At 45.7% G+C, this 22639-nt stretch overlaps 1 protein-coding gene across 1 annotated transcript; it reads right to left on the bottom strand.

Annotated features, from left to right (window-relative positions):
* Window positions 1-4401: 4401 nt before the first annotated feature.
* Window positions 4402-20333, bottom strand: LOC147099848 (CDC42 small effector protein 2-like). The gene is made up of 5 exons (XM_085968285.1): window positions 20063-20333; window positions 15659-15960; window positions 12618-12719; window positions 9625-9737; window positions 4402-6862 (listed from the first exon to the last, which is right to left on the bottom strand). The coding sequence occupies exons 2-4, from the start codon at window positions 15710-15712 to the stop codon at window positions 9645-9647; spliced, it is 249 nt and encodes an 82-aa protein (XP_085824411.1). The 5' UTR covers window positions 15713-15960; window positions 20063-20333; the 3' UTR covers window positions 4402-6862; window positions 9625-9644.
* Between the last annotated feature and the right edge of the window lie 2306 nt (window positions 20334-22639).

Below are 22639 nucleotides of genomic sequence, written 5' to 3'. Positions count from 1 at the left end.
TTTTGTTAACCAGCCTTCTATGTGGTACTTTGTCAAACGCCTTCCAAAAATCCATGTAGTGGACACAGCGCCACCCAGTGGTGACGATAACAATCATAATCATAGAATCAGAGAAATTTACGGCACAGAAGGAGACCATTCGGCCCATCGTGTCTGTGCCGGCCGACAAAGAGCTCTCCAGCCAAATCCCACTTTCCAGCTCTTGGTCCGTAGCCCTGTAGGTGACAGCACTTCAAGTGCACATCCAAGTACTTTTTAAATGTGGTGAGGGTTTCTGCCTCTACCACCCTTTCAGGCAGTGAGTTCCAGACCCCCACCACCCTCTGGATGAAGAAATTTCCCCCCAAATCCCCTCTAAACCTCCTACCAATGACTTTAAATCTGTGCCCCCTGGTTATTGACCCCTCTGCTAAGGGAAATAGGTCCTTCCTATCCACTCTATTTAGGCCCCTCATTTTATACAACTCAATTAGGTCTCCCCTCAGCCTCCTCTGTTCCAAAGAAAACAACCCCAGCCTATCCAATCTTTCTTCATAACTAAAATTCCCCAGTCCAGGCAACATCCTGGTAAATCTCCTCTGCACCCTCTCTAGTGCAATCACATCCTTCCTGTAATGTGGGGACCAGAACTGCACCCAGTACTCTAGCGGACTAACTAGTGTTTTATACAGTTCAAGCATAGCCTCCCTGCTCCTATATTCTATGCCTCGGTTAATAAAGGCTAGTATCCCTTATGCCTTCTTAACCACCTTATCTGCCTGTCCTGCTACCTTCAGGGATCTGTGGACATGCACTCCAAGGTCCCTCTGATCTTCTGCACTTCTCAGTGTCCTACCATTTATTGTGTATTCCCTTTCCTTGTTAGCCCTCCCCAAATGCATTACCTCACACTTCTCCGGATTGAATTCCATTTGCCACTGTTCTGCCCACCTGACCAGTTCATTGATATCTTCCTGCAGTCTACAGCTTTCTTCTTTATTATCAACCACACAGCCAATTTTAGTATCATCTGCAAACTTCTTAATCATACCCCCTATAGTCAAGTCTAAATCATTGATATATACCACAAAAAGCAAGGGACCTAGTACTGAGCCCTGCGGAACCCCACTGGAAACAGCCTTACAGTCACAAAAACACCCATCAACTATTACCCTCTGCTTCCTGCCTCTGAGCCAATTTTGGATCCAACTTGTCACTTTGCCCTGGATCCCATGGGCTTTTACTTTTGTGACCAGTCTGCCATGTGGGACCTTATCAAAAGCCTTGCTAAAATCCATATAGACTACATCAAATGCACTACCCTCATCTACCCTCGTTACCACCTCAAAAAATTCAATCAGGTTAGTCAGACACAACCTTCCCTTAACAAATCCGTGCTGACTAGCCTTGATTAATCCGTGTCTTTCTAAATGAAGATTTATCCTGTCTCTCAGAACTTCTTCCAATAATTTTCATACCACCGAGGTTAGGCTGGCTGGCCTGTAATTACTCGGTCTATCCCTTTCTCCCTTTTAAACAGTCCTCCGGCACCACACCTATAGCCAGAGAGGATTGAAAAATGATGGTCAGGGCCTCTGCTATTTCCTCTTTTGCTTCTCATAACAGCCTGGGATACATTTCATCCGGGCCTGGGGATTTATCCACTTTCAAAGCTGCTAAGCCCCTTAATACTTCCTCTCTCACTATGTTTATTTCATCTAATATTTCATACTCCTCTTCCCTGATAGCAATGTCTGTATCGCCGCTCTCTTTTTGAAAACAGATGCAAAGTTTTCATTAAGAACCATACTCACGTCTTCCGCCTCCACACACACATTACCTTTATGGTCTCTAATAGGCCCTACTCTTACTTTAGTTATTCTCTTGCTCTTAATGTATTTATAAAACATCTTTGGGTTTTCCTTGATTTTACTTGCCAACATTTTTTCATGCTGTCTCTTTGCTTTCCTAATTTCCTTTTTAATTGCACCCCTGCACTTTCTATACTCCTCTAGAGTTTCTGCAGTATTGAGCTCTCGGTATCTGTCATAAGCCTCCCTTTTTTTCTTTATCCTACCCTGTATGTCCCTAGACATCCTTGGGGCTCTAGATTTGTTAGTCCTACCCTTTTTCTTTAAGGGAACATATTTGCTCTGAACCCTCCGGATCTCCTCCTTGAATGCCTCCCACTGCTCTGACACTGATTTACCTTCAAGTAGCTGCTTCCAGTCCACTATGGCTAAATCCCATCTCAGTTTAGCAAAATTGGCTTTTCCCCAATTGAGAACTTTTATTCCTGGTCTGTGCTTGTCCTTTTCCATAACTACCCTAAATCTAACTGAATTATGGTCACTAGCACCAAAATACTCTCCCACTGATACCCCTACCACCTGCCCAGCTTCATTCCCTAAAACTAAGTCCAGAACCGCCCCCTCCCTTGTTGGGCTTGCTACATACTGGCTAAAAAAGTTCTCCTGAATGCATTTTAGGAATTCCGCACCCTCTATATCCTTCACACTAATTTTATCCCAGTTCATATTAGGGAAGTTGAATTCCTCTACTATTACTGCGCTATAGTTATTGCACTTCTCAAGAAACATGACCTGATGAAGATGGCGCCACATTAAAGGCAGCACCTGATTAAACTGTTAAAAAATCTAATAGAATTCTAGGTTTTATCTCGAAGTATAGAATATAAAAGATAAGGTAATGATGAGCCTGTAAAAGGCCTAATAAGACTTCAGTTGAGGACTGTGGGCCGTATTGGGCTCTACACTATAGGGAGGATATTGAAGTTTCAGAGGGGGACAGCACAGATTCATTGGGATGCTGTCTAGTTTGAGGAAATACAAAGAAATTCTTGAAAACGAGAGTCTTTTTTCATAAGCACAACACCGGTTACAGGTTTATATAAGTTTTTTAAATGATGAAAGGATGGGACAGGGTAGCAAACCGTTTCCAATAATTGAGAGGTCAACAACGGGGGGCCAGAGATATAAGATTAAATGTGAGAGATTTAGAACAGAGGGCAGGAGAAACTTCTTCACACACAGTTGTGCAGCTGTGGGATTCACTCCCAGGGTTGGTGGCTGGGGCGGAAACTGTGTGAAAATTCAAGATTAGATTGGAGAGGAGGATGAAGGAAGAGGTATGGGAACAGGGTGGGTAAATGTGATTGGGACTATTTGTTTGTATGGAGGATAAAGGCCAACATGAACTGGATGGGCCGAATGGCCTGTTTCTGTGTTGTAATGTCTACAAGCTAACAATTAGGAAAACAAATGGTATGTTGGCCTTTATTACAAGAGGATTTGAGTATAAGAGTAAAGGCGTCTTACTGTAATTATATAGGGCCCTGGTGAGACCACACCTGGAGTATTGTGGACAGTTTTGGTCTCCTTACCTAAGGAAGGATATACTTGCCATAGAGGGAGTGCAACGAAGGTTCACCAGACTGATTCCTGGGATAGGGGGATTGTCCTATGAGGAGAGATTGAGTGGACTAGGCTTATATTCTCTGGAGTTTAGAAGAATGAGAGATGATCTCATTGAAACATACAAAATTCTTACAGGGCTTGACAGGGTTGATGCAGGGAGGATGTTTCCCCTGGCTGGGGAGTCTAGAACCAGGGGTCACAGTCTCAGAATAAGGGGTCGGCCATTTAGGACTGAGATGAGGAGAAATTTCTTCACTCAGAGGGTGGTGAATCTTTGGAATTCTCTACCCCAGAGGGCTGTGGAGGCTCAGTCATTGAGTATATTCAAGATAGAGATCGATAGATTTTTGAATATTAAGGGAATCAAGGGATATGGGGATAGTGCAGGAAAGTGGAGATGAGGTTGAAGATCAGCCATGATCTTATTGAATGGTGGAGCAGGCTCGAAGGGCCAAATGGCCGACTCCTGCTCCTATTTCTTATGTTCTTATGTCTATGTATTCTATGTATTTCAGCATCCAATTGTTTCTTAAATGATTCCAGAGTTTTCATCTCCAATACTCTGCCTGAGCATCTGTTCCAGATGTTGACCATTCTCTCTGTGAGGAGTTGCCTGGCATCAATCTACCCCCAGTATAAGCAGGGGGACGTTTCAACCATTTCTAGATCAGTACAATAGCAGAGTTTTATTATAATAAAAACAGATAATGCTGGAAATTCAGCAGGTCAGGCAGCATCTGTGGAGAGAGAAAGGGTGTTAACGTTTCAGGTCGAGATGCTGCCCTGACCTGCTGAGTATTTCCAGCATTTTGTGTTTTTATTTCAGATTTCCAGCATCTGCAGTATTTTGCTTTTGTGCCAGAGTTTTATTGTCAGACCTTCAGATACAAACTGCCCCGTTTCTCTGGGCAGTTTAAATATTGTTTGTTAACAGAGTTAATGCGACACCCAGACATGGAAAAGATTAATGACTCGAAGACAATGCTTTTTTTAAAAAGTGTGTTTACTTTACTAGAACATATAAATGTTTCCAAAATATTTACAGGATCTAATAGTTTAATGGTGCCTAAAACATGTGTCCAGTTACCGAGCCATGTCCAAGAGCAATTTTACTTCCCATTGTTGACTCTGGACTTGCTGTCACATGACACAACCACTTCACAACACACACTCCAGTGCAATAAATGAAGAAACTTTTATCCACGATCACCATTAACAATGATGGGACCTTTACTGTAAACAGCACTCAAAGCGCTGACCCATGCCATTGGCTGCTCTCCAGGTGAGATCACAGCGCTGCACAGCATTAGCAGGTCCAGCGCAAACTGTAGCATTTCAGGCGGAAATAGATAGGGACATGTGGAATGCCCAAGATCGCAAAACACTGCACAGCACAGCAAGTAACAGTCTGTTACAGAGAGCATGCAGGCTCCATATAGAAACAGTTTGTTACAGAGTGTGCAGGCTCCATACAGTAACAGTCTGTTACAGAGTGTGTGCAGGCTCCATATAGAAACAGTTTGTTACAGAGAGTGTGCAGGCTCCATATAGTAACAGTCTGTTACAGAGTGTGTGCAGGCTCCATATAGTAACAGTCTGTTACAGAGTGTGTGCAGGCTTCATATAGAAACAGTCTGTTACAGAGTGTGTGCAGGCTTCATATAGAAACAGTCTGTCACAGAGAGCGTGCAGGCTCCATATAGAAAATAAATCAGAAACCCACTAGTCTGTAGGGTCCAGTGGCTCAGGGTGCAGCATGGGAGACGAGCGGGCTGCTGTGAATGTATGTGAATATCACCCAGTGCCAATCCTCACGGTGGGCGCTGTGCATTGTTACGTGGCAGTCCCCAGCCCGCAGTGTTCAACAGACTTCAGAGTCCATGAGCTAAAATCATGTTTTTTTTCTTAAAAAAAGCATATTACATAGTGAACGCACAGCTAAAAGATCACACTCAGTTACCAGTGTCTGCTTCAAGTGAACAAAGTATAATTTTAAAAAAACATTTGCATTTAGCTCAAAATGACCACAGAAGCAGGCAGCATTGAAACCTCACCCAGTCTCGCTCCAGGTTGGAGTTGGATGTTTGGCACCTGCCCAGGTGTAAGTGCTGCTGAGAAGTGGCAGGGACAAGTTAGAAAAGCAGAAAGAGCTCATTTGAAAGGCACATGTGTACAAGTGCAAAGCACAAAGGACATTTATAGTAAATCTGCCAGCACACAACTAGGACCTGGAAGCGAGTGATGGCTTCAGTCACTGACCAATGGGAGACCTCCAGGTGACAGAAAACCATCGAGTTGCAAACAGGAACACAAGGATTGTCTCAAACTGGCCTCAGACACAAAACACAGAGGTCTCACTCACACTTTCTCACTCACTCTCACACTTTCTCACTCACTCTCACTCACTCACACTTTCTCACTCACTCTCACACACACTCACTCACACTCACTCACACTCACTCACACACTCACTCACACTCACTCACACTCACTCACACTCACTCACTCTCACACACACTCACTCACACTCACACACACTCACTCACACTTTCTCACTCACTCTCACACACACTCACTCACACTCACTCACACTCACTCACACTCACTCACACTCACTCACACACTCACACACACTCACACACACTCAAACACATACTCTCTCACTCTCACATACTCTCACTCTCCCACATTCACACACTCACTCACACACCCTCACACTCCCACACATTCACTCTCACACTCTCACTCACTCACACTCACTCACACACTCACTCACACACATACACACACCCTCACTCTCTCACTCTCACACATTCTCTCACACATTCACACACACACTCAATCACTCTCACACTCACTCACTCCCACACTCACTCTCACTCACTCTCACATTCACACTCACTCACTCTCATGCTCTCATTCACTCTCACTCACACTCACTCACGCACACTCACTCTCACTCTCACACTCACTCTCACTCTCACATTCACACTCACTCACTCTCATGCTCTCATTCACTCTCACTCACACTCACTCACGCACACTCACTCTCACACTCACTCTCTCCCACATTCACACACACTCACACTCTCTCACTCACACACTCTCTCACACTTACTCACTCTCACATACACTCAGTCACTCTCACACTCACTCCAGTTAATCCTGGGTTTAAAGAAAAGAATCAGTTTTGTGAACAACTGAGTTAACACCTGCTGCAGAACTGTGAAGTACTAGCAAAGTTCTGGATACTTTTTTTAAAAGGACTTTTTAAAGTAAAATTTACAATAAAAGATGAGCTGGAACAGAAACATTTCTCTGTACAGGAATGGTTGGCTTGTTTCACTGGTAGATTCCGTCCTGTGGTTCCATTCCACACTTTGTACAAAGGATTCAAGGCAGTCGCTGCATATCCTGGTCTTACTGCTTCTAATTGTTCAATTTATCTGAAATCATAATTTTAAAAAAAAATTCCCATTAATACGACAGATCTGAGGAGGAAGCTTGGTGTGATGTAATCCTTCCACCCTGGAATACCCTAGAGAAGCCCCTGACAGGAACAGAGGACCAGGAGGAGGCCATTCAGCCCCTCCAGCCTGTTTTGCCATTCAATGAGATTATGGCTGATCTATGACCTAACTCCATATTCCCGCCTTTGGCCCATATCCCTTAATACTTGGTTGACAAAAAGTTATCAATCTCAGACTTAAAATTAACAACTGATCTAGCATCAATTGACAATCAGCTGAGTTCAACTTGCTCAATGAGTGCTGGGTTTCACCCCCATTACCCCACCTCCCCTCCCCCCAACCTCCTCCTCCCCCAACCTCCCCTTCCCAACCTTCCCCTCCCCCCACCTCCCCCTCCCTCCCCTCCCCCCAACCTCCTCCTCCCCCCAACTCCCCCTCCCCCTCCCCCTAACCTCCCCTCCCCCGACCCCCTCCTCCCCTCTCCCACCTCGCCCTCCCCTCAACCTCGCCCTCCCCCCAACCTCCCCCTCCCCAACCTCGCCCTCCCCCCAACCTCCCCCTCCCCCCAACCTTCCCTCTCCCACCTCTTCCACAAGGATCGGTGGTGGGACCACTGTTGTTCACTATTTAATGATTTGAACTTGGGAATCTGAAGGACAATTTCAAAATTTGCGGAGGACACCAAATTAGGAGGTGTAGTTAATACAGAGGAAGACTGCGACAAAATACAAGAAGACATTAATAAACTTGCAGAGTGGCGTGTAATTGGCAAATTAACATAAGAATAAGAGCAGGAGTCGGCCATTCGGCCCCTCGAGCCTGCTCCACCATTCAATAAGATCATGGCTGATCATCGACCTCAACTCCACTTTCCCGCCCGATCTCCATAGCCCTTGATTCCCCTAGAGTCCAAAAATCTATCGATCTCAGCCTTGAATATACTCAAAGACTCTGCATTCACAGCCCTCTGGGGCAGAGAATTCCAAAGATTCACAACCCACTGAGTGAAGAAATTCCTCCTCATCTCAGTCCTAAATGGCCGACCCCTTATCCTGAGACTGTGCCCCCTAGTTCTAGACTCTCCAGCCAGGGGAAACAACTGCTCAGCATCTACCCTGTCAATCCCCTTCAGAATCTTGTATGTTTCAATGAGATCACCTCTGATTCTTCTAAACTCGAGAGTATAGGCCCATTCTACACAATCTCTCATCATAGGACAGCCCGCTCATCCCAGGAATCAATCTAATGAACCTTCGTTGCACCGTCTCCAAGGCAAGTATATCCTTCCTTAGATAAGGAGACCAAAACTGTGCACAGTACTCCAGGTGTGGTCTCACCAAGGCCCTGTACAATTGTAACAAGACTTCCTTACTCTTATACACCAGCCCCCTTGCAATAAAGGCCAACATGCCATTTGCCTTCCTTATTGCTTGCTGTACCTGCACGCTAGCTTTCTGTGTTTCTTGCACGAGGACACCCAAATCTCTCTGAACACCAACATTTGAAAGTTTCGCACCATTTAAAAAATATTGATAAGTGCGAGGTGGTACATTTTGGTAGAAAGAATAAGGAAGCCACAAACTCTTTGGAAAATAAGTGCCTAAATGGGGTAGGGTAACAGAGGGATCTGGGGGTACAGATACACAGGTCGCTAAAAGTAGCGACGCAGGTTAATAAGGTCATAAAAAAGCAAAAAAACACCCTGGGGTTCATTTCTAGAGGGATAGAATTGAAAAGCAGAGAAGTTATGTTAAACCTGTATCGAACCTTGGTTTGCCACACCTGGAGCGCTGCGAACAGTTCTGGTCCCCATATAATAAAAAGGATATCGAGGCACTGGAGACGGTGCAGAGAGATTTTCTAGGATGATGCCAGAACTGAGAGGTTATACTCAATGTTCCCTTTAATTTTTTTTGGGGGCCACGCGGCCCCTTTAACGGGCTGCGAGGCCCATTCACAATTCTGTGCATGCGCGGTCTCTCCATTTAAAAGCCGGTGACCATGCAGCACGGGACCTCCAGAGCTGGGTTATACCCATCAGGAAAGGTTGAACAGGCTGGGGCTCTTTTCTCTAGAAAAGAGAAGACTGAGGGTGACTTGATCGAGGTCTTTAAGATTATGAAAGGGTTTGATAGGATAGACGTAGAGAAGATGTTTCCACTTGCAGGCAAGACCAGAACTAGGGGCCGTCAATATAAGATGGTCACTAATAAATCCAATGGGGAATTCAGGAGAAACTTCTTTACCCAGAGAATGGTGCGAATGTGGAACTCGCTACCACAGGGAGTGGTTGAAGTGAATAACAGAGATACATTTAAGGGGAGGCTGGATAAACACATGGGGGAGAAAGGAATAGAAGGATATGCTGATAGGGTGAGATGAAGAGGGGTGGGAGGAGGCTCGAGTGGAGCATAAACACCAACATAGACCAGCTGGGTCAAATGGCCTGTTTCTGCGCTGTAAATAATATAATACTTTGATAATGATCACGAGTGTTAATCAGGACTGTTTCCCCTTCCTAAGGTTAACCTAGGAGCGCAGATATCACAACCACCCCAGCTGAGAGTGGACACCTGCACACAGATGTTTCTGGGTTGTATGGTTCAGGGCTACAGCTGGCCGTCTATTACAAGCACATCAGGGAGTGAAATTCTCAGCAAGAAGCAGAAAATATTCAGCTGGAGTTCGTAATGACACGAAAATCAAGGTATTGAATGGGTCAAAGCAGAAACGCCTACCAGTGCCCACGAGCGGGGTGCTACCCTGCCTTTGTATCGATCAGTTGCATTTGTGCATCAACGGATTTTGAGTAGCCTCCTTTGGATTTCATCTGTTCTTGCACGGAACCCATCTGTGAAAAGAGTTTCAAAGGTTACACCTCATAGATGACCGAGCCCCATCGACACCATGTGCTAGTGAAAGGGATTAATAAGATGTCTGTCCAATGCCAGTGCCCAGAATCATCTCTCTACTGATCTAACCACACTTTACACTTGCAGATTTCCAATCCAATCACTCAAATCACTGGAAGAAGTTGAGAGGTTCAAATGCTCATTTGTAATGGGAACATTAACCAGTGATGATGGAACATTCTAGAACATTCCATAGATATCACCCTCCCTTTGGCGGGAGCAGGAGATTCTCACCATCCCATCCCCAAAACAACCAAAAACTACATTTTATCATTGGTGTACTGCTTCCATACTTGTAAAGACAGACTTGCATTTATTAACGTTTGATCACGTTTCTCAAAGCCTAAAGTGTCTCACATACAATGAGCACTGAAGTCCAGGGAAACGCACAAGAACCAATTGGCTCCTTGTGGTAATTTATGGTCACAGTTCACTGGAGTGCTGACACCACATCCAATGGGACCAGTGACCACATGGCGTTGCTGCTCCCTCCTCAGATTCCATCACCTGATGACACACTGAGAGAATGGTAGAACAGTGGGTGTCTCATACAGTGTAACACTCAGTCTGCATTAACACTCAAATTGACAAATCCAGCGTGGTTAGTCCAGGAAGAGGAAAGGCACATTTAGGGGATCAGCACAATTTTGGAGTTAGAGTCAGCCCAAGATTGGAACTGAAACTCCTGACTCCTGTTAGGAGTTCATCAGATGAGATTTTGGTCTAGACTGCAATTCTCGACCAAGGGTTGACAATATCCAGGGACATCATGGCTGTAGAATCAAGTATCCACAATCCCAACATAATATTGCAGCCAATAGTTAGAGAGATGAAGTTTTTGCAGGCAATTTAAGGTAGTGCATCAAAGACAGAACTGTCAGTGGTCAAACATACTTCAGTGCTTGCACTGAGTTCCTAATTTCAGGGTCGCTGTTACGGTGAGACAAAGGAGAGGCCAAACATGTCCCACACAGGAAGGGAGAGAACACAATAATTACAAGTGCCTGCAGGTTTCTCTGCGTCACATTCTGGTGGGAAGCTGAAGAGCAGCAGAGGGAAGGTCTGAGAGCTGGTCAGGCAGTGTCTGACCCGGGGTGATGGGGCAAGAGGAGAAATAAAATCAGATGAGTTCTGAATTTCACAGCATGCTCTGTGTAGAATTTTACAAGTTGAGCCCAGGTCAGCAGCTTCCTTTGTGTCAAAGCTCCTACTTTTTGTGGGTGGCCAAAGAGAGAAAGGATTGTTTACAACGGAATGGAGAGAAGGGGGGGGGGATGATGTGGACTCCAGTAACGATCCAGTATTGATGCGGACTCCAGTAACGATCCAGTATTGATGCGGACTCCAGTAACGATCCAGTAATGATGCGGACTCCAGTAATGATCCAGTCTTGATGCGGACTCCAGTAATGATCCAGTCTTGATGCGGACTCCAGTAATGATGCAGACTCCAGTAACGATCCAGTCTTGATGCGGACTCCAGTAACGATCCAGTATTGATGTGGACTCCAGTAACGATCCAGTATTGATGCGGACTCCAGTAACGATCCAGTATTGATGCGGACTCCAGTAATGATCCAGTATTGATGCGGACTCCAGTAACGATCCAGTATTGATGCAGACTCCAGTAATGATGCGGACTCCAGTAACGATCCAGTATTGATGCGGACTCCAGTAACGATCCAGTATTGATGCGGACTCCAGTAACGATCCAGTATTGATGCGGACTCCAGTAACGATCCAGTATTGATGCGGACTCCAGTAACGAACCAGTATTGATGCGGACTCCAGTAATGATCCAGTATTGATGCGGACTCCAGTAATGATCCAGTATTGATCCGAGGGACTGAGGGCCTCATGAAGCACCATTTTGTTTAGCACAAAAGCAAATATATTCCCCTCTTCATTAGCTTAAAATATTGCCGCGAGCTTACCAATCTCGCAGACCGGCGACGGCGTTCCAGAGCCATGTCACGATTCAAAAAGTGACGCGGGCAAGAGGAAGCAGCTGATTGGGTGAGTACGGCCAGGTGAGTATTTATACTACTCCATAGTTTGTCAGTTAAGGTTAATAGTTTATAAAGTTTAGAAGGTCTTAATTTTGTGGTTATAGTTTCTACGGTCTCTGTTGTGTAACGGGAAGTGCTAGTAAACAAGGGCCCTTGAGTATATCATTTAATTGTACAGGAGCAAGGATGTCTTGCTGCAGTTGTACAGGGCCTTGGTGAGACCGCACCTTGAGTATTGTGTGCAGTTTTGGTCACCTTATCTGAGGAAGGATGTTCTTACCATGGAGGGAGTGCAGCGAAGATTCACCAGACTGATACCTGGGATGGCAGGAATGACTTACGAGGAGAGATTGGGTCGACTGGGCTTGTACTCGCTAGAGTTTAGAAGAATGAGAGGGGATCTCATTGAAACTTATAAAATTCTAACAGGACTAGACAGACTAGATGCAGGAAGGATGTTTCTGATGGCGGGGGAGTCCAGAACCAGGAGTCACAGTCTAAGGATAAGGGGTAAGCCATTTCGGACTGAGATGAGGAGGAATTTCTTCACCCAGAGAGTGGTGAACCTGTGGAATTCTCTACCACACAAGGCAGTTGAGGCCAATTCATTAAATATATTCAAGAAGGAATTAGATATATTTCTTAAGGCTAAAGGGATCAAGGGATATAGGGAGAAAGCAGGGACAGGGTACTGAATTTGGATGATCAGCCATGATCTCATTAAATGGCGGAACAGGCTTGAGGGGCCTGCTCCTATCTTCTATGTTTCTATATCATGAATATTACACAGATGCAGACGTATTTCACTTACCGCTGAGTATTGAGTGCTGCTCATGTCCCCCGACCCCACGTGAGCCGTGTGTACGAAGTTCATGGGTTCTCCAATCATGCTGCGGTCAATGCGCACTCGTCTCTTGTGGGGGGAACAGAAGGTCAGAGTCAGAATCGCCTCCCGGGACTATTGGGTCGCAGGGAGTAGGGAAACCGTTTCCATTCAAACATGCTCCTCACAGCTTTCCTCAGCTTAGAGTCTCAGGGGCAGGAATTGCACCTTGTGTCTGTAAACGGCCGTGTTACTCTCCACCACGCTGGAGATGGTGGGCAGGAGCAGGAGCTGAATCTTCTACATGGAGTACCATTGTGTTCCTGAACTATTCAACGACTAGCACACGTTTAGATGCCTTTGTAGAGCTTAAGTTTAGCAGCCCAGGCAGTGAGTTATGCCATAAGACTTCTTTCATATTGCAATTTCCTACACACACATTTTCTCCCTAGTTCATGCTGCACTCCCTCTGTTGTGCCCTTCACTCCTGACCGGCTGTTCCTCCTCCCTAGACCTGGGGCTCCGGGGAAGGGGGTAAAACAGCGGTGGTGGGAATTCCTGATCGTGCAAGATTGTTGCGAGAATTCCCATCACTAGGAGTAGGGAGTGGAGTGAGGATCTGGCCAATCCCAGGGGTTAAAGGTGTTTGCATCGACCCCGGAATGGTAGAATGGGTGTGACTTAAGTTGTCAGTTGCTCTCATTCCCTGTCCTACTGACTGATTACAGGCAGCATTGGCAGGGAGGAGGGGCCAGGGGGCAGAGGGCAGGGGCAGGGAGGAGGGGGCAGGGGGCAGGGGCCAGAGGGCAGGGGGCAGGGAGGAGGGGGCAGGGAGGAGGGGGCAGAGGACAGGGGGCAGGGAGGAGGGGGCAGGGGGCAGGGGGCAGGGAGGAGGGGGCAGGGAGGAGGGGACAGGGGGCAGGGGCCAGGGGGCAGAGAGGAGAGGACAGGGGCAGAGGCCAGAGGCCAGGGGGCAGGGTGGAGGTTGCTGGTCTTGGGGCTCTGGAGAAAGTGAACAAACAGAAAAGACAAATCGACTGAGCGAAGAGTGGCAGCTACAATGTGAGCCCTTCACAGCAATCCAAACGGGAAGTGTGCAATCTGTCACAGCATTTGTGACATCGAGGTTTTGATCAAGGAAGGAAAGCTGATTACAGATTGTTGCTACATTCACCCAATAGTGTGAGGCAATATTACACAAAACAGGTGGCAAGTAGCAAAACAAAACCTTCTGAACTTAATGAAAAATAACCAGGAGACCCTGGAGTTTAGCAGAAAGCTCAAGCAGAAAGTGTGGCTACAAGACAAGACTGGAGCAGAACAACAGAATCTTTCTGCAATCTTGTGTGGCCACACGGAAAGGTTTATGGGAAAAAATTACTCTCTCGGTCTGTGCCTCTCTCGGCCCGTTTCCTCCCCTGTTATTTTCTCTTTCTTTATCAATTTCTTGGTCTTCCTTTGCTGAATTTTAAAATCCTCCCAATCCTCCTGCTTACTGCTCTTTTGGCAACATTATAAGCCTCTTCCTTTAATCTAATACTATCTTTAACTTCTCTTGTTAGCCACGTTTGAACCATTTTTCCCATAGGGTTTTATTCCTTAAGGGGATGTATATTTGTTGTGAATTATGAATTGTTTCTTTAAATGTTTGCCATTGCTTATCTACTGTCATATCTTTTAATCTAGTTTCCCAAACTACCTTAGCCAACTTAGAAACATAGAAGATAGGAGCAGGAGTAGGCCATTCGGCCCCTTGAGCCTGCTCCGCCATTCAATGCGATCATGGCTGATCATCCAAATTCAGTACCCTGTCCCTGCCTTCTCTCCATATCCCTTGATCCCTTTAGCCTTAAGAAATATATCTAACTCCTTCTTGAATATATTTAATGAATTGGCCTCTACTGCCTTCTGTGGTAGAGAATTCCACAGGTTCACCACTCTCTGGGTGAAGAAATTCCCCTCATACCTATGTAGTTTGCTTTGTTCAGGTTTAAGACCCAATTTCAGAGTTAACTAAATCACTCTCAAACTCAATATAAAATTCTATCATATTATGATCACTGCTCCCCAGAGGCTCCTTTACTAACCCTGCCTCATTGTACAATGCTAGATCTAAAATAACCTGTTCCCTAGTTGGTTCCTCGACATACTGATCTAGAGAACTATTTTGAATGCATTCCATGAACTCGTCCCCTGCACTATTACTGCAAATTTGGTTTGCCCAGTCTATATGTAGATTAAAGTCCCCCATAATTACTGTATTACACTTGTTACATGCCCCTCTAATTTCCTGATTTATACTCTACCCGACACTACAACTACTTCCACCAGTGTTATCTGCCCCTTGTTGTTTCTTAGCTCTACTCAAAGTGATTCTACATCTTGATTTTCTGAGCCAAGATCCTTTCTCTCTACTGTCTTTCTCCTATCCTTTATTGACAGGGCTATCCTTCCTCCTTTTCCAATCTGCCTATATCTTCTAAGTCAAATATCCGGGAATATTTAGTTTTAACAGTGATTGCAAGCAGCTATCCAACCACAGGTCCAGCCATATTCTGCCCCTGCCCCCATTGAAGCAGGAGCCCCCTCCCTGAATATTTCCCTCCTCCCTCCCCCCCCCCACTCATACCCAGGCTGGGGTCAGGAAAAGGGTACGGCCTTTGCCCAGTCCAGCACCATCAGCAGATGCATCCACTAACCGGATCCCAAACTAATGACTGAAAGCAGCGAATGGATGGAAGGCGGCAGAAGCTAATTGCAAAAGCTCAGATTGTGGCAGAGAGGGGTTTCCATGGCAGCGGGTGATGTTCTTGTAGAAGTTTTGGTGCAAATCATTCCAGAAAGGCAGCAATCCAAACAACTCTGGACCAAAGAAGCAGGAACCCAGAACACAACCAAATATTTAACAAATGCATGTGAGAACTATCAGAAAGGACGGGAAAAGAGGGACCACAAATCTTGATACAAGTTCGGCAGCTAAAGGCGGTGAATACTACCAGCGGAACACTTGTTGCTGCGACATTACTCACAGGCTGTGGCTCTTCCTCAGCACAGCAGCTGAAACAGGCCCAAGAGTCACTCATCTCGGCGGCTGCAGTTTGTGATAACACTTGCACTTCCTCACAGAGGAAAACAGTCTCTGTTTTCTTGCTGTTGGGTTTGTCGATGATGTTTGCAGCACAGGCTCCGAATCAGACCACAAGTTCATGGGGAGGATTCAGTCCACCAGCCCGTGACAAGGCGGTGTGGTGCAGAATTCTCAGAACACCTCACCTTCCTCACGCTATTCTTAAATCTGCAGAGTCTGTGTCATCAACAAATTCTCATTAACCTGGTTAAAAAGAACAGACGAGTGTTTCAGGAATTATAAATCATAAAATAAACAACAGATGCAAGGAATTACATAAAATATAAAACACCCCAACTATAAAACAGAATGTGAAACAGACCCTATATCTAGAAATGAACAACATTGTCACAAGAAACATGAGCACTACAGAGTCATAACAGCACAGAAGGAGGCCATTCGTCCCATCGAGTCCATGCCGGCTCTCTGCAGAGCAATCCAGTCAGTCCCATTCCCCCGCTCTATTCCCGTAGCCCTGCAAGTTTATTTCCCTCAAGTGCCTATCCAGTCTCCCCTTGAAAACACTGAGTGTCTCCGCTTCCACCACTTCCGTCGGCAGTGAGTTCCAGGTCCTCACCACTCGCTGCGTAAAAAGGTTTTTCCTCACGTCCCCCCTGTATCACTTGCCCAAAACCTTAAATCTGTGTCCCCTAGTCCTTGTACCATCAACTAGTGGGAACAGCCTTTCCCCGTCTAGCCTATCCAAACCGGTCATAATCTTGTCCACCTCTATCAAATCACCCCTCAACCTCCTCTGCTCTAATGAAAACAAATCCAGCTTCTCCAACCTGTCCTTGTAGCTAAGATCACTAACACTCACAGGCCCATCATTCCTTTACAGGAATTAGGTAACAGTTTGAATAAAATCTAGACATTGGCAGGAATTGGTTTGTGCTCAGGATTGGTCTGCAGTAGATTTCAGTGGACAGATAGGCTGCTTAATGGGTCCTTCTCTGGTCAATGTATCTGCACCTTCTGAATCACACAGGTGTAGGAGAGGGTCAGAGCAGTGGAGGCATGGGGTCAGTGGGGGCATGGGTCAGCGGGTTCTTGGGGTCAGCAGGGGCATGGGGCAGAGGGGTCATTGGGGTCAGAGGGGGCATGGGTCAGCGGGGTCACTGGGGTCAGCAGGGGCATGGGTCAGCGGAGTCTTGGGGTCAGCGGGGGCATGGATCAGCGGGGTCAGCGGGGGCATGGATCAGCGGGGTCACTGGGGCATGGGTCAGGGGGGTCATGGGTCAGCGGGGTCACTGGGGTCAGCAGGGGCATGGGTCAGTGGAGTCTTGGGGTCAGCGGGGGCATGGATCAGCGGGGTCACTGGGGTCAGCGGGGGCATGGGGCAGCGGGGTCACTGGGGGCATGGGGCAGTGGCTTCCTCACTGATAACGGGATTGTCCAGGGTGTAGTTTGAGGGGGGGAAGGAGAGACGTTAGCTGGCAACACTCAGGGTCGGGATCTAGAAGCACATTAGCCGAGGTGTTGAAGTAATTCAGCTGTTACATTACATAGGATTACATAGAATATACAGCACAGAAACAGGCCATTCGGCCCAACCAGTCCATGCCGGCGATTATGCTCCACACGAGCCTCCTCCCGTCTTTCCTCATCTAACTATCAACATAACCCTCTATTCCATTCTCCCTCATACGCTCATCTAATCGCCCCTTAAATGCATCTATACTATTCGCTTCAACCACTCCCTGTAGTAGCCAGTTCCACATTCTCACCACTCTCTGGGTAAAGAAGTTTCTTCTGAATTCTCGATTTGATTTCTTGGTGGCTATCTTATATTGATGACCTCTAGTTATGCTCTTCCCCACAAGTAGAAACATTCTCTCTGTATCCACTCTATCAAAACCTTTCATAATTTTAAAGACCTCTATTAGGTCACCCCTCAGCCTTCTGTTTTTGAGAAAAGAGACCCAGCCTGTTCATCCTTTCCTGATATGTATACCCTCGCATTTCTGGTATCATCCTTGTAAATCTTCTCTGCACCCTCTCCAGTGCCTCTAGATGCTCAAGATGAACACTGTCCCACAGTGCTGGAGCTAGTCACGGGGCAGACAGCGCTCTCGTGTTGGTGAGGGAAGATGTGAAAACAGGAGAATTTAAAAGGAGAAGGAAAAACTGAGGGAATAATGTTAAATATCCAGAGATAGTTACTGTATAAATGTCTAAATATTCCTCTCATCTGAAAGCGCTTGTGGGAATTAGCTGGGTGTGAATTGTAAAGGGAGCTGTATATTTGGGTGGGTTTGAGCTTAGATAATGACCTTTGCTCTTCTGAGGCCTGAGTTTCAGTCCACCCTGCACCGAGGGTCGCGTCTCCTCACTCGACCCGTTTAATATTATTCAGAGGCTGTATGACGGCTGCCATTGGTTAGACAAGTGTCACTGTGTAACGTGTGCTCTTTGTTGTTAGGGCCAAGCACATTATTCGGGTGGAGTTGACAGAAGGAGAAACAGCCGCTGACTTTCTTTCCTCCCCCCCCACTCAAAAAAGTTCAGTTTTGCAGGAAACAACTTGATGAAAGTGAAGATGGTTCATTTATAAAAACATATCAGATCAGAAGTGGGGATGTTCGCTGATGATTGCACCGTGTTCAGTTACATTCGCAACTCCTCAGATAATGAAGCAGTCCATGACCACATGCAACAAGACCTGGACGACATCCCGACATGGGCTGATAAGTGGCAAGTAACATTCACGCCACACAAGTGCCAGGCAATGACGAATGCCAACAAGCGCGAGTCTAACCACCGCCCCTTGACATTCAATGACATTACCATTGCTGAATCCCCCACCATCAACATCCTGGGGGTCACCATTGACCAGAAACTTAACCGAACCAGCCACATAAATACTGTGGCTATAAGAGCAGGTCAGAGGCTGGGTATTCTGCAGCGAGTGTCTCACCTCCTGACTCCCCAAAGCCTTTCCACCATCTACAAGGCACAAGGAGTGTGATGGAATACTCTCCACTTGCCTGGATGAGTGCAGCTCCAACAACACTCAAGAAGCTCGACATCGTTCAGGACAAAGCAGCCCACTTGATTGGCACCCCATCCACCACCTTAAACATTCACTCCCTCCACCACCGGCGCACTGTGGCTGCAGTGTGTACCATCTACAAGATGCACTGCAGCAACTCGCCAAGGCTTCTGCAGCAGCACCTCCCAAACCCGTGACCTCTACCACCTAGAAGGACAAGGGCAGCAGGCGCATGGGAACACCACCACCTCCAAGTCACACACCATCCTGACCTGGAAGTATATCGCCATTCCTTCATCGTCACTGGGTCAAAATCCTGGAACTCCCTCCCTAACAGCACTGTGGGAGTACCTTCACCACACGGACTGCAGCGGTTCAAGAAGACGGCTCACCACCACCATCTCAAGGGCAATTAGGGATGGGCAATAAATGCTGGCCTTGCTAGCGATGCCCACGTCCCGTGAATGAATAAAAAATATATAACCAGCTCAGTTGGTCTCCTATAGCCTACGAAACACTCCACTCAAGGCCAGTTTGAATAAGGTTGGCGCTTTCCCATTTTATTCATCAATGAGAGAAAATGAAAGTGCAGCAGTGACTGTGACTGAGAATGTTAGTGTGAGCTCCACTGTATCAGCACAGCCTTGTACAGAATGTACCCCAGTATCACACTCACAAATACCAGAAACATTACACTAGGTCAAAGTGTTCTATGAAAATGAAATATTTAATGTAGAGTAAGAGACTTGAATAATCAAGGGTGAAACTGTTTAGACCAGAGAAGCAAAGAATAAGTTAGAAACAGATTCTAACTATTAGGAGAAAGTGGGCGAGGAGAGATGACTATTCTTCATTTAACTTATACCTTCCAGCAAGTTCAAATCTATCTCAACATTTTGAAGTAGAGTTAGGGATATCGAGAACAATCTTTCAAAAAAATGTCTTAGAGAATTCAAAATGAGATCAGATTAAAAAATGACGGGTGGGTCTTCATAGCAATGAAGCTTGAGGATGTGGTCATGGAACATCGAACACGACACCCAACAGACAGTTACATTCCCCACAACAGAGGCGGGAAATCCAATAGTGAGGCCACCCGTGGAATGTCAAGTAAAAAACAAATGTGATAAATAGCCGCAGAAAATATTCCAGCACAGCACAACGCAACCCAGCACAACACAGCACACCACACCACACCAGCAGGGCTACGTACAAATAGAGAGAAAGAGGAAGCAAAAATTACTGCATAATTATGTCAGAAATCATGCAGCAAAATAAGTTTCACACACATAGCAAACCCAGAGTTGTACTCACAGAGACTGGGCGAGATGTAGTGTCTCAGGGCAGGGTCCTGTGGCACTTCGAATGTTTAGCAGCAACAGGAAGAAGGAGAATAAAACATTACTCCACAAATATCTCACTCACATTCCCCACATTACGGTGACATGAAAGCCCCTGAACAGGAAGCAGTACAGATCTCAAGCCGAGTGTCAGATAATATTCATTTTGTGGGCGGGGTTTATTGCTGTGCATTGACAGTCCCTGTCTGAAGCAAAAATATCTGATGGTACAGATTTCCCATTAAACCTGCTGATTAAATGGATACCACTCTGCCTCCGCTGGCTGCACACACTCCAGTGCATGTTGCTGGAAGATGCTGGCACACTATCAGTCCAGAGGAGCCCTCACTTACAATCCAGCAAGGTAACCAGGAATGCACACATCACAGCTACTGACTGACGCAAGCTGACCCAGCCAGCCACAAACATTAAATATTCCCATCCCAAAATAGATTAATGTTAACACTTTATACAGTTCTGGATTTCTTCTGGATTAAACATCTGGGATTTGGGAGGTGGAGGAGAGAGGGGCTTAAGTCAAAGTGTGTAAATATTGTAATGTCAAGCCTTCCATTCATGAGGTGCTTTAGGATGTAGAATTATCAATTCAGCCACAAAACTTCCAGTAACCCGCTCTTGCCGCACACACTTGCAGCCTTTATTATTTAATCACCACTACAAATCCCATAATTGATTGCAATTTAATTGCACCCAGGGAGACAGTAACAGGAGATATTCTATATGACAGTAATTGTTTCATTTTAAATTTAAACTTCAGGGACGCCTGGATCTTGTGGCCGGGTTCCTGTCCCAGTTCATTAGCAATCTCATAGTAAAGGATCCTCTGGGGCAAAGTGATCATAATATGATAGAATTTCACATTAATTTTGAGAGTGACATGCCTAAGTCTGAAACTAGAGTCTTAAACTTAAATAAAGGCAATTACAGAGGTATGAGGGGCAAGTTGGCTAAGGTAGGTTGGAAAAATAGATTAAAAGGTATGGTGGTAGATAAGCAGTGGCTAGCATTTAAAGAAATATTTCATAATTCTCAACAAAAACACATTCCATTGAGAAACAAAAACTCCACGGGAAAAGTGATCCAACCGTGGCTAACTAAAGAAGTTAAAGATAACATTAGATTGAAAGAAGATGCTTAGAATGTTGCAAAGAATAATAAGACTGAGGATTGGGAGAATTTCAGAAACCAGCAAAAGTTGACCAAAAAATTGATAAAAAGGGAAAAAATAGAATGAGAGAAAACTAGCAAGAAATATAAAAACAGATTGTAAGAGCTTCTATAAATATGTAAAAAGGAAGCGAGTAGCAAAAGTAAACGTTGGTCCCTTAGAGGCTGAGACAGGAGAAATTATGAGGAATAAGGAAATGGCAGAAACGTTAAACAAATACAGGAAACTCTCGATTTACCGGCACCTAAATAAACGGAAATCTCTGTTACCCGGCAATTCAGGAGTAGGTTCAGGTAAGTTTTACTTCATATTAGTGGCCGTTCCTGGATCTGTGGCTGTGTAACCGGGGTTCCTGCACTTGTTGCTAAGCAACAGGGATGCCTGGATCTTGTGGCCGGGGTTCCTGCACCTGTTGCTAAGCAACAGGGACGCCTGGATCTTGTGGCCGGGTTCCTGCACCTGTTGCTAAGCAACAGGGACGTCTGGATCTTGTGGCTGGGTTCCTGTACCTGTTGCTAAGCAACAGGGAAGCCTGGATTTGTTGCGGTGTACGGAGCTCTCGTACCTTTTAACAATACCTCTCTGTAATCCGGACTTTTTGATAAACCGGCACCACGCCGGTCCCGTCGGTGTCGGATAAAAAAGAGTTTCCTGTATTTTGTATCTGTCTTCACAGTAGAAGACACAAAACGCATACCACAAATGGTGGGGAACCAAGGGTCTAATGAGGGTGAGGAACTTAACGTAATTAATATAAGTAGAGAAAAAGTACTAGAAAAAGTATTACATTCCCTGTCGATTTGGGCATAGTTACGCTCAGCTGAGTTCAATGAGCGTGACGCAAAAGCTATCGGCCGTTCCGAGCCATCAGGGAATTTATGCGATAATACTGCTCCTACGCCATAAGGGGATGCATCGCATGCCAGTCTGATTGGCAGTGATGGGTTGTAATGAGCCAAAACTTCTTTGGACGTGATTAAGTCTTTGCATTTATGGAAGGCACGTTTACAGTCTTCGCTCCATTTCCAAATTACTCCTGTTTGTAGCAGTTCATTAAGAGGGTGTAGAAGAGTTGATAAGTTCGGTAAAAATTTATGATAGTAATTTATTAATCCCAGGAACGACCTTAATTGTGAAACATTTTCAGGTGCTGGGGCTTTTATGACCGCTTCAATTTTTTCAGGTGACTTATGCAACCCTTCCTTATTAATTATGTGGCCACAATATGATATTTGATTTTGGAAAAATTCGCACTTGGGGCGATTTGCTCGTAGGCCCCGTTCTCTCAGCCTAGTGAGCACCTGCTCCAAATTGGCAAGGTGCTCGTTGTCGTTTTCTCCTGTTACAAGGATGTCGTCTAGG

This window comes from Somniosus microcephalus, chromosome 27 (assembly GCF_052327205.1).
Source record: "Somniosus microcephalus isolate GS21.2 chromosome 27, FLI_Smic_1.0, whole genome shotgun sequence".
Classification (NCBI taxonomy): domain Eukaryota; kingdom Metazoa; phylum Chordata; class Chondrichthyes; order Squaliformes; family Somniosidae; genus Somniosus; species Somniosus microcephalus.
Note: the sequence above shows the minus strand (reverse complement) of the source record. Positions and strands in the feature narration are given on the sequence as shown.